Below are 12,550 nucleotides of genomic sequence, written 5' to 3' on the forward strand. Positions count from 1 at the left end.
TCCATGGCTGAGCCCAGCCCCTTCGCAGCCCTTTGGAGCTGACACCCATTTGGGGCACTTTTTTGCCAAGGTCCCCTCCCGGTCCCTCACCGAGCTGTTCTGGCACTGGACGCTGGAGCTGTTGAAGCGCAGGGCAGGCACGCGGTGGATCACACCCTGGATGCTGAGGACACACTCGTACCCGCGCTGGCCGGACTGGGGCTGGGGCAGGTTTCTCGCCTTCAGTGTGATGGGTTTTACCTCTCCCACCGGGATCAGGATCTCCTCTGTGGGGAAGAGCTGAGGACAGTCCTGGGGGAGCAATAAGAGAGAGGGGGAGGTTATGGTGGTGATGGTGTGTCCGCAGGTCTGGCCAGGTCTCAGCCCACCTGCTCCGGTGGCCGGGCTGATGTCCCAGAGCATCCTCAGCACACAGGACCAGCCACTTCTCAGTCCACCCTCACAGCTGCAGGTGAAGTGCAGAAATAAAGAAACCCCCATTACAGCCCCCCTTCTCGGGGACCGGCGCTGATTTTCTCACCGCAGCCACAGAAGGAACACCTCTTTTTGGGGAATAAATCGAAAGCATCCTCCCGGCTCTGAGCTTGCTGGAGTTTTATCTGCGGAGACACAAGCTCTTGCCCTGCCCTCCCACAGCAGCGACAGCGCGTTATCAGCTGCTCCAGCTCTGCCTGAGCCCCGCTGCTGCAGGAGGGTGATGGGCTGCACTCCCTGGGCCCCCTCCTAATCCCATTTCACTCCTTACACCCCTTGGCTGTGTGCTGCTTCGGAGCGAGACTGAGCAGCATGGGATGCACTTCCCTCTCGCTACCAGGTACGGTTCCGCTCTACTTTAGCTGAGTAAAATTACGCCAGTGTGCCACTAATTTCCAAGGCGATGTTAATTTCTGCTCTATCTGCTCTCACCCCTTACCGTGCTCTCACATCTCTGGCCTTTCTGAGATGCCCAGCCAGCTCACTGCCACGCTCCCACAGTTTTTTCCTTAGCTGAGGACTGCCTGGGTGGGATGCGTGCCTCCGCTGGCCGGCTGGGCAAGGCACCGGGACCTGAACTGCCCTTTCGATCTCTAAAGCAACGCTCCTCCCTGCTCTGTGCTTCTGGGAAGTGGAGGACGTCCAAGGACGGGAGGATTTGGTCACAGTCGGTATCCAGGAGAGTAGGGATGGGGTTTTCACAGATGGGATTAAGCACCCTAATCCTGATCCCCGTGGGCTTTCTGAAATACTGTCTAGTCTACAAGACTGGCCTTTTCTTTTAGGAATCACAGCAAAGGGTTTGGCACGGGCAATAAACTCAGCGCCTCCTCCAGCAAACAGCATTTGTAAAGGTCTTACCACTTTTAGGAGTGGTCATCCTTAGATCCGAGGAGCTGATACCAAGGAGGGATCTCTCACAGAGGAGAGAGGACTGAAGCAAAAGCTAAATAATTTGTGTACAACTGGATCTCAGTATGTATCAGTGGGATGGATGCTGGGCTGTGATGGGAGTGCCACACATCCCTTCATGCACTGTGAAAACAGCGAAATTACCAACACATGATGGCACCTGCAGAGCTCCTGCCACTGGGTGTTCACTGAAGGGACCATCAGAGGGGGAGGAAGGGCAGCCCAAAGGTGCCAAACAGGCTCTGAGGCCCCTGGAACCTGAGACACTGGGTCTCTGTCTCCTTCACAACACTCCCAGGGCTTCAAAACCGTAAGCCTCCGATTCTCCTGGACACTTGCCCTTCAGGCACCCTAAGCCCTTTTACATTAGCCTGCAAAGAGCAAACAGCCTGCCAGCCTGCCCAGGGGACCCTGCCAGCCCCCTGGGCAGGAGGAAGGTGATGTCCTAGCCAAGCTCAGTGACTCAAGCGGGTGACAGCAGTGGCTCCTGCTGCAGATCAAAGTCTTTCCACACCTCTGGGATGCAACTGGGAGCTGCTCCAGGAATGCATTTTTTCTGAGGCAAATGCAAATTCAGGAGTGTATTACAGCCAGAGCCTTACGGTACTATCAATCACCCTGCCAGGCCAGAGCAAAAGCATTTTGGGAGGCAACCAGAACCGGCGAGGGATGCTGAGCTCCAGGAGCAAGGAGAGGCTGCTCAGCCGGAGTCCAGAGGAGGAGAAGGGAGGGAGTGGGGGGCTGAGACAAAACAAAAGTGAAAAGAAATTTCACTTCAGGGCTTTCCTGGTTAGGACTGGAGCCTCTTGTATGAATGAGGAGATTAGACAGGTCCTGCTCCTGCAATGCCAGGCATGAGGCTGGCTGATGACAGGCAGCTGAGCTGCGAATGACCCCTCCTGCAGTGCGAGGCCAGTGTGATGGGAGCTTCACCATCCACTGCAGGAATTAAACAGCCTCTTTGCTGAACCCCAAAGGCTCCAAACACTGACCTCAGGGCATTAAATAAAGGTGATGTCAAAGATGGTACTTCCTCCTTGATAGTCATTTTATAAACAAGTTAAGGCTCAGGAGTTCTCAGTAGGAGGCAGTGAAAAAACGTGTAAGGATAGTTCCTCAGTCCCTGAAAAGAGCCTGATTTTCAAGAGTACAAACCAACATGAAACCGGAAGCGGTCTATTAAATATTCCATTGAAAACCATGTGAAAATATTTCAAACATCTGTGTGATTGCAATAAAGGAGCAAAGAAAAGAGCAAAATGCTGCTGCCTTCAAAACTATATATATATTCAGAAAACTAAGCACAGCAATTAAAGCCTTAAGTACAGAGAAGCATGATTTGTTTCCACTTCTGCCACTATCTGGCCAAAATAACGCAACTGTAATTTAATAGCAAGTTTTAATATTGCAGTAGCTCAAGACTTTGCTATGCAAGATGCTGTATGCAAAATAAAAGGAAACTCTCCCTGCAAACATCGTTCCACAGATGAGCAGATCTCCAGCTCCCCATGAGCACAAACTAGGTGTGTAAATGAAACTCTGAGACAAACCGCAAAAAAAGACCTAGGGAATGCCTGGTAATTGTGTGACGTTCCTCCTGTAAGATGTCAACACTGTAAGCATTATCTCTTCGTAACACACCGGGAGATACAGTTTTTCCTTGATTTATATACCAGGAACAGCAACACATAGAGACAAAGGCTCTGACCATCAGAAGTATTTACATTCTGTTTAGCTCTGATTTGCTTTGATCTAATGGAACTAGGTACCTAAGTACCTGTAAGTATCTGACGTTAAATGATTAATCCCAAGCTAAAGTAGAAGTTCTAGAGAAAAATGGACTGACGTCTCCCTTCCCGCTGCCAAATCCTAGAGTGGCACCCTAAGCCCTTTGCCACCCTGCCTTTAAAGTGAGGGAAATCATCCGGATGGCAACACGGGAGCCACCCTCAGCAGGCTCCCGCTAGGACGGTGTATTTAGGGAGAAAATCCCCATCTCTCACTAATGACCACCAAGCACGCCAAGCCGCGCTCCCTCTCCAGCTCACAGCCAGACTGATGGGATGTTGTTTTGCTACTGGCTCAGGCAAGTTGTAAATGAGAAACAGATGCTACCCCAGTTTGGAGAAGCCAGTAGCTTAAACTGCTGCCTCATAAACCTTTTTAGTAGCACTTCTCCTTATATATTTTTTATTTTATTTCTAACAGGAACTTTCACGGATTAACAGCCAAGAGCGATTTTAAACTCCGACAGCCAGAAAACGGGCTATGCTGGCAAGGAAAGAAAAGCCCTTTTCTGCAGTGGAGCAGGTTTACAGGCTGGAAGGGAATGCCACCGTGAAGCTCAGCCCTGAGGTTCCTGCAGACCCTGAGATCATGGATCCAACCCCCAGCTCAGCCTCTACACCATCACCAGCAACCTCCTAAGATTCATGCCATTCTCCATCCAACTGCCAGCTCTTCCGAGCTGACTTTGCATGCACATTACACACTGCACACCTATACCACCTTCTGCTCCAGATCTGGCTGCGTTTCAGGTTTTGCATTTAACCTCAAAGTCATATCGAGGACCAATGGGAGACAAACGGCTCCACTGCAGAGAGGTCCCCAGCTCTGTGGAAAGCTCGTGTTTGGGAGGAACAGCAACCTGGAGCCACAGAATCTTTTATCACACTATGATTGAAAACAAAAAATCTCCAGTCACATCACCAGTGGGAGAACCTCAGTGCACAGTCCTGAAAATAATGAATATGTTATGGACCATTATCCCTCCTGGCCACTGCCGTCCGTGAGACGACTGTTGAAGAAATGTTTCTTCCTTTAGAGACATGGGAAAGGACTCACATTTTCAAACCTGGTCTCCAGTGCTGAAAATGCTGGTAGCAAAAATTGTTCTGCCATCATTAGAGATGAGTAGGAAATAATAGATTATTTTTTTTTTCCCTTTGGTTTCAGCGAGAGGAAAATGTCACATTGGGATTCTGGTGAAAAAAACAGGCATGCAGCCTGTGAGTGCACATCACTCGGGGAAACACTGAGAGAGGCAGCCCCTCTGTGCTGGCTGACAGCTACAGTGATCACACTAATAAGGGGATATACATTTTGGGATGGAGCGACATGTAGGAAGATGCCACACAACTGAAAGCCCAGAGCACTGGTGGGGAGCCACAATTGCTGCTGGCAGTTGCTGCTGAATTTATCAGATGAATGAGTGAAGCCGCAAGAGCTGCAGGGGCTGGCGGAGGGCATGGGTCTTGCTCGGACGCCGCACGCCTTGCAGAAGCGCTGCTGGAAGCCCTCTCCTCCCTCTTTGTGCCATTTCCCATCCAGGCTCATTGTTCAGCTTGCAGGTCTTTTTATTTACGTGGGTTTTAAATCGCTGCCGCAGTGATGTACACCTACGTCCCTGCACACACAGGCATTCCCATGGGGTGGGGGGGGGGGATTGGTCTTATGGGGGTGCTGCACCACAGTCCCACACTGCACACACAGAGCTGCAGCGGGGTGATGCCGTATGAAAGCCTGGCAGGCTGCTTTGTCCATTCACCACCTCTTCTACCTGATCTAAAAGGCAGTGGCAACACAAATTATTTCGTTAGGGATATATCAGCAGCTTTAGCAACGCCTCTGTCAATGCTTATTCACCTTATAGGAATTTGTGATGAACTGGGAAGCGGTTGGCAGGGCCAGTCCTGCTGCTGGGATCGGAGCTGTGTGGCTGTGGCAAAGGTCTTCTCGTGGTGGCGAATAACAAGAGCATCCCTGGTTTGTAGGGCTCGGGTCTGGGTGCTCGATTCTGTGCTTCCCCAAGCTAGTGCCAGGAAGAGCTGAGCATCCACAAAATACAGAATAAAAGGCAGACTGCAGCCAGTGGAATATACAATTTTTTCCATAATCAGTTTACTTTGTTTTTTAATTCATGAGAAGTAAATCCTGCAGTGAGTTAGAAAGGCCATTTATTGCCTCCTCTCGCTAAACAAACACACGCTGAATCCTCTCATTATCCTTCTTGACTTGTGTACACCAGAATAAACGCAAATCAGAAGATCTGCTGGAGAAAGACAAGACTCCGACGCATGAGTGGCACAGACTCTCAGGGAATAATCTGCGTATGAAGTATCATTGCACACAATTTACGAAGACATTTTATGCTTCTCCAATACTTTTTAGCCTCAAAGATTCCAAGGTCTATAAATACCTTTTACCCGCGATACCCATCTGTCTCTGAAGTAGAACAGAGCACCCATGGTTATTATTTGTGTTTAACAGAGCAGTTTTAGTAGGTCAAATCTTCCTGCTCTTATTTGGAAAAAAATTGCCTAGAATGGCAGGGCATTTCTTTTGACTACAGGATTCAGTGCAAATGGAAGAAAATACAATGGTTTTGTGCTTTTTGTCTTAAAAAGAAACAACAAAAATGCTCCGCAATTGTTAACTTGCCACACGTATTTTAATGTTATAAACATAAATGAATCTGGCACATGAATGTAAACCCCTGGCTCACAGTTGTGTTCCCAATGATATAAATTACGGTCCCCGTCACTCATGGAAACGCATTATTTTTCATTTATGCTACTGGAAAGGAGAGCAGACCTTGCTCCTTAGAAACCAGACATGAAAAGAAAGGCAACTGAAGCGAGACTTTTTTCTGACTGGTAAATTCTTACCCGATGCCCTTTTGTCCTGAGCTCTGCGCTGTAGGCGCGTGCTGTAACCCAGGTCTTCACCATTAATTTATGAAATACCGTGATATTTACAGCCATGCAAATGTAGGAAGGCTGGAGAGCCTATTTCTCCCCCATAAACAACCCTTTGTGTACCAGAGGTGAGGACAGGAGCAACTCCCCCCGCACATGGCTGGGTTACAGGCGGGAGCATCTCTCCTGGCTCCCTGCGCTGCTCCCAGCCCCGGCAGCCCTGCGGAGCGCTTTCCTGCATGGCTTTTTCCCCTTCCAAACACCAAACACTGTAGGTTATACACACCGTAAATCTACTGATGGAAAAAGCGTTGCCAATAAGCTCAGAGCAATCTTCTCAAATTGAGATGAGTTAATCTTGCTACAGCTGGGCTTTTTGTTACTACTGGTACTTTTTCCGACAAACACATCTCTCAGAAGTTAGACGTGACCCAGCAAAGCCATTTGCTGAGTTTGGTGGGCTTGGATATGGCTCTGAGTTATCTCCTACACATCAGAGAGGTTCCCATTCAGGTATTCAACAGTGGGGATTGTAAGGACAGATATGAGGAAGGTTTGATTTTGTTTTATTTCCTCCAAGGCACATCAAGCAGCACTCAGCATCCAAAAGCACAGCCAGGGGCAAAGGTGTTGCTCTAAAAGCAATGAGAATTTAAAGGAGCCAGACCAGAGCCGAAATCTGGCTCTGTGCTAAACTCCCAGAATCTGAAGCTCTCTGTCCCCGACACAGCATCTCACACATGGAAATGGCATTATCTGCACACAGCAGACTTGAAAGAGGGATGGGATCCCACATTCCGGGAAACTAATAGGATTTATTTGGTTCTAACTGTCCACCAGGCTGGGGGTGTAAGGATGTACTTATTTATCTACATCCCTCTTCATCTGCTTGTTTTCTACATTTAGAGAGAGATATCTTAAAGCCTCACACACGCTCACAAACGCAGCCACCTCAGACATATTAAAATGATATCAAAGGATATCGTAGCTTTGCAAAGTGAGACAATGAGGGTACACACCACAAGACCTCTTGGAGAAACCCTGCTTCTGTGGCAGCACACCAGCCCCGGAACTTCACTTTCCCATTGCTCTTTGGATAGCAATGTCCAAGCTGGCACATTCTGCGGACAAATGAAGCCTCGGGCTAAGAAAAAGCTGAGCAAATAGAGTTGCTTACCTCATTATTCACTCCTAGAGAACTGGCTACCCGGAGGCAGAAGCCTCAAAAAAGTTGGGTTTACCCCATGTAAGAAACGTCCCACCAGATGGAGGATATCAAAACAGCCAGCTCCGTCCTGGAAGACATCCCTCCTTTACAGGCTGTGAAGGGTTCTGTATCTCTCTACCAATGACTTCAAACCAAACATGCTTTGCACATTGTCAGTTTTGCAAATACAACAGCATGATGCAAACCAGCGCTCTGGAGGTCAAGGGGCGCCTTTTTCCATGCATCACAAATGCCTGTGGTTGTCACTTACCTGTGGCTTCTCAGGCCACTCGCTACCCCCTGCCAAAGCACCGACCCATCTTTGGAGGCTGTCCTCTGCATCACCCGCCTCTACTGCCGAGCAATGCCCTTAGATTTTAGTAAACAATTCCTGTTGACAGGGCAGGCAGAAAGACAAAAAAAGCTTGTTCTCTCGGTTGTATTTTCATGGAAAGCAGAGCAAAAAGGCAGCATTTAGCTCAGTCAGTGCAGCCAGAAGACTGCAAGGAGCAAGTGTACAGCTCATGAAGAAGGGCTTTCTTTCCCCCATCACCTTGTAGAGTGGCTGAGGCTTTGAGCTCTTTTCCTTTCTCAAGGCAGACGACTCCTAGGAGCATCAAAGGGAGTTCGTTACACATGGAATCCCACTGGGACATGAATTCTGATGGGCCAGGAGTAAAAGGGAATATTCAAGATATTTTCTCTTAAATTAAATATAAAGGTACGAGAAAATTTCCAACCCCTGTGTGTGAATACATGTGCAAATCTTACATGAGAAGAGGCACATGGGACTGAAAGTAGGGCAGCACGTGCCAGCACTGCTCCCTCCGCGGCAGAGGCACCACCATGGTTATCACCGCAGTGCCAGCAGCACTGCTCCGGCTCCAAACACAACCAGCTCCCTGCTAGGAAGGCAGCGATGCTGGTGAGCACATTTTGCTGATACATCAGGCCGTGACACAATGAGAACATTGTGATCTGAATTGTTTTAAGAGAGGAAACTCTTTATGAGGCATTTATTTCATGCCTTGCGTTAGCCGGAGTGAAATGCCTGCAATAAAGGCATTAGCGCTGCGCTGTGTACGCAAGTGGCAATTCATTTGCCTTAAATAAGCGAACAAATTAGCTTTTGGTGGCTGGGTTTGCCTGGATGTTCAGAGGTCTGGAGAAGTCAGGATGAACAGTGAAGCATCTGTATCGTTATCATCAGCCCTTATCAAAACTAATCACCAGGAAGGTGTTAGATATCACATAACATCCCCTGGTAAGGAAACCTCTACAAGATGAAGACGGCAGAGGAAGTTCTTTGGAGACACGGCAGTCCTGTGATCCCAGCAGGAACTGGCAGAGATACCAACTCCTCCACTCGCTCCCTCTGTGTGATCTCGGGCAAGTCCTGTGCGTTCCCAGGAGAAAAATGCAGATAATGGGATTGTCCTACTTTACCACAGACTTGTCAGACACTTCTAAGACCATGGGGCTGAAGACTATAAAACTGAGAACTATAATTGTAAAGCCTGGGAAGATAGTGATGCTTTGAGTGTGAAGGAGAAAAACTCCACATCATTCGAGAGAAGGAAACCCAAAGGTTTTTGCTTTCTCTTGTTATGTTGAAAGGAAGTTTCTTGACTTTGAACTGGACTGAGAAAGCTTGTGGTTTGTCCCCAGGGTGGATGCTTTTCCTTGGGCATCCATTCCCTTTGCCGCATGGGGCAGCTCTTTGAGGCTGCTGCGTGAGCCCCTCTTCTCCTCCCTTGCAGATGGCTGGAGGCAGCGTCTGCTCCAGTGTACTCTGTCCATCCCTCAGCTCTTGCAGATTCCCGCTGAGGCATCTACACATGGAGTTTATTAACTGTTCTTGCCTTCTATCTGTGTGCCTCTTGGCAGCATTTTGACCAGAAAGACCCATGAGTTAAGTTTCAAGTTCACTATTGGTTTAGCAGCAGTCTGGTGGCTTCAGTCACTTCTTTTTAATGGCTCAGTGTTTTACTCTACTGACTGATCTCTTCTGCTTTTCTCTATCTCCATTACTCACTGATACGGGTTTGTCTTGATGCTGGCTAACCTTACCCTCCTTTCTTTTTTTTCCTAATATTTGTGTGTGTCCTCACTGCTGCCTTTCCCGCTTTCCAAGATGCTCAGGATTTTCAAAGCACCTTTAAAACCCTTTTTTACCCTTGCAGCTTTAGGACCTGCACCCATTTCAGGTGCTACAAAGCCACATGTAGGAGCAGTGAAGGCAAAGACCAGAACCCTACCAGCATCAGAGGCTGTATCTGCTCTGTACTTGGTGAACCTGAAGCAGACAGCAGCACGGGAATCAGACAAGACAACGGATGCAGGAGCCCCAGGACAAGGCGCTGGTGACCTTTGATCAGGAATTGGTGCTAACAAACTCCTTTCCTCCATGGATCTCTCTGCCTCGGGACATGCAGAATATCTGGCAGAGCTGTTAATGGGCTATGCCTCCTTCCAACTGTTAAAAGCATTTTTGGACTTGAGCCCCACTTGAGCCTTTTATTAACTGCTAAGAGTGATGGCTCCTGGTCAGCAGCACTGGAACCTGGATCAAGTCTCTTTTGCAAAGTCTGGGGCTCTTCACATCTGTAATTCCCTTCTTAATCAGTTTACAGTCAGGCTCCTGCCACAAATGTCAGCCCTGCCCACACAACCCACTGAAGGGGTCCCACCAAGAACTCTGCATCTGACTTGTTGCTTACCATCGGGCAACTCCTCACACACCTCGTGTGTAGAGCCAAGTGGCTGAGATGCGCTGGTCTTTGAGAGCCCTGAAGGAAAGCACTACAGCAAATAAGAGTTACTGCTGAACCTGAGTGTACCCACACGTCAGAGGTGGGATCAGCTTTGGTGTTCAGGTCAAGACACACCGCATTAGCTAGACTGGCACTTTCTTGCTACGCTCCTTTAAAGCTGCATCTTTTTTATGGCAGCCCAGAGAGGAGCCCTGACCCACAGAAAGTCAAAACACTTCACATAAACACTAGTTATGCTAATTGTGCCATAGAAAAGCAAAGAAGAAAGAGCTGAAACCCCAGTTTGGTACCTCAGAGATGTTGATCCGTCCCTCCTGAAAGGAGCATGTGGTGGGGTCATGGGTGCAGAGGTTCCGGTACTTGCACCAGTGGCAGCGGAAAGCGCTGTTCACACAGGACAGGCACCTGGGGGGAAAAAGGAGGAGTAGAGGGGAGGTTATTACCTTGGGAGGTCTATGCAGTAACAGACCTAGCCAGAAGTCCTGGCTCAGGGTCCTTCATGAGAAAAGAATTTCTTTGGAGGGATGTTTCAATACAACAAAGCTAATGAACAGGTTTGGGAAAACACACACACAAAGTCTTTAAGCAACCTCACAATTCGTTTCATAACAAACTACAAGCTGCGATTTATTGCACGTCATGGCATTGCTGTAAAATAAAGCACAATATTGCACAGACACCAGACTTGATTTTTAGTTTCTAGAAAGTGGAAAACAAGGCAAGCCTGGCAAAAAAACGGAGTGGTTGTTTTACAAGTCAGGAATGCTCCAAGTCAATGGTAACACTTCTGTTTGGCCTTGGAGTGCAAAGAGTCCAGCAAGCGCTTTTGATTCATGTTGGAAGAAATTAACTGTTTATGAAATGATTTTGAAGGAATGCAGACACTTCTCAGTCATGGGGTGGCCCAGCTGCCAGCGAACTGCCTGGGTGATTTTTATCCCACACTAACTGGTGGCCAGTTAGATGCACGGCCCGTGACAGCTGCTAATATTTGCAGTAACCACCTTCATCATCTCTGAGGCCAGCCCTTCGTGCCACGTGTCGGTGTTTTGGTGACCATCTGCTGGCATAAGTGTAAGCTGTGCCCATGGAATTCAGCTCCATGCCATAAACTGCAGCTCTGGAGACCGTGGTGCTGCCTGGAGCAGGCATGTGCTGGAGCCAGCTGCACAGGGCAGGGATGCTCTGGAGCCAGCTGCAAGGGGCAGGGATGCTCTGGAGCCAGCTGCATGGGGCAGAGATGCTCTGGAGCCAGCTGCAAGGGGCAGAGATGCTCTGGAGCCAGCTGCAAGGGGCAGGGATGCTCTGGAGCCAGCTGCAAGGGGCAGAGATGCTCTGGAGCCAGCTGCAAGGGGCAGGGATGCGCTGGAGCCAGCTGCATGGGGCAGGGATGCTCTGGAGCCAGCTGCACAGGGCAGGGATGTGCTGGAGCCAGCTGCATGGGGCAGGGATGCTCTGGAGCCAGCTGCACAGGGCAGGGATGTGCTGGAGCCAGCTGCACGGGGCACAGATGCGCTGGAGCCAGCTGCACGGGGCAGGGATGTGCTGGAGCCAGCTGCATGGGGCAGGGATGCTCTGGAGCCAGCTGCACAGGGCAGGGATGTGCTGGAGCCAGCTGCATGGGGCAGGGATGCGCTGGAGCCAGCTGCATGGGGCAGGGATGTGCTGGAGCCAGCTGCACGGGGCAGGGATGCGCTGGAGCCAGCTGCATGGGGCAGGGATGTGCTGGAGCCAGCTGCATGGGGCACGGATGCTCTGGAGCCAGCTGCATGGGGCAGGGATGCTCTGGAGCCAGCTGCACGGGGCACAGATGCGCTGGAGCCAGCTGCACAGGGCAGGGATGCTCTGGAGCCAGCTGCACGGGGCAGGGACGTGCTGGAGCCAGCTGCACGGGGCAGGGATGCTCTGGAGCCAGCTGCATGGGGCACGGATGCTCTGGAGCCAGCTGCACGGGGCACGGATGTGCTGGAGCCAGCTGCACAGGGCAGGGATGCGCTGGAGCCAGCTGCACGGGGCAGGGATGTGCTGGAGCCAGCTGCACGGGGCAGGGATGCGCTGGAGCCAGCTGCATGGGGCAGGGATGTGCTGGAGCCAGCTGCATGGGGCACGGATGCTCTGGAGCCAGCTGCATGGGGCAGGGATGCTCTGGAGCCAGCTGCACGGGGCACAGATGCGCTGGAGCCAGCTGCACAGGGCAGGGATGCTCTGGAGCCAGCTGCACGGGGCAGGGATGCGCTGGAGCCAGCTGCACGGGGCAGGGATGCTCTGGAGCCAGCTGCATGGGGCACGGATGCTCTGGAGCCAGCTGCACGGGGCACGGATGTGCTGGAGCCAGCTGCACAGGGCAGGGATGCTCTGGAGCCAGCTGCATGGGGCAGGGATGCGCTGGAGCCAGCTGCACGGGGCAGGGATGCTCTGGAGCCAGCTGCATGGGGCAGGGATGTGCTGGAGCAAGCCCAGGGCCAGCACAGACAGATGGGCATCGT

General features: G+C 50.5%; 1 protein-coding gene across 1 annotated transcript in view; it reads right to left on the reverse strand.

Moving 5' to 3' along the window:
• The window catches only part of PLXNA2 (plexin A2), a 180,276-nt gene that overhangs the window by 52,582 nt on the left and 115,144 nt on the right, over window positions 1-12,550 (reverse strand). The window contains exons 9-10 of the mRNA XM_037410617.1: window positions 10,355-10,469; window positions 91-291 (exon numbers count right to left, since the gene is read on the reverse strand). Coding sequence (XP_037266514.1) covers window positions 91-291; window positions 10,355-10,469 — 316 coding nt within the window. The remainder of the gene's footprint in view (window positions 1-90; window positions 292-10,354; window positions 10,470-12,550) is intronic.

Source organism: Falco rusticolus, chromosome 17 (assembly GCF_015220075.1).
Source record: "Falco rusticolus isolate bFalRus1 chromosome 17, bFalRus1.pri, whole genome shotgun sequence".
Taxonomy (NCBI): domain Eukaryota; kingdom Metazoa; phylum Chordata; class Aves; order Falconiformes; family Falconidae; genus Falco; species Falco rusticolus.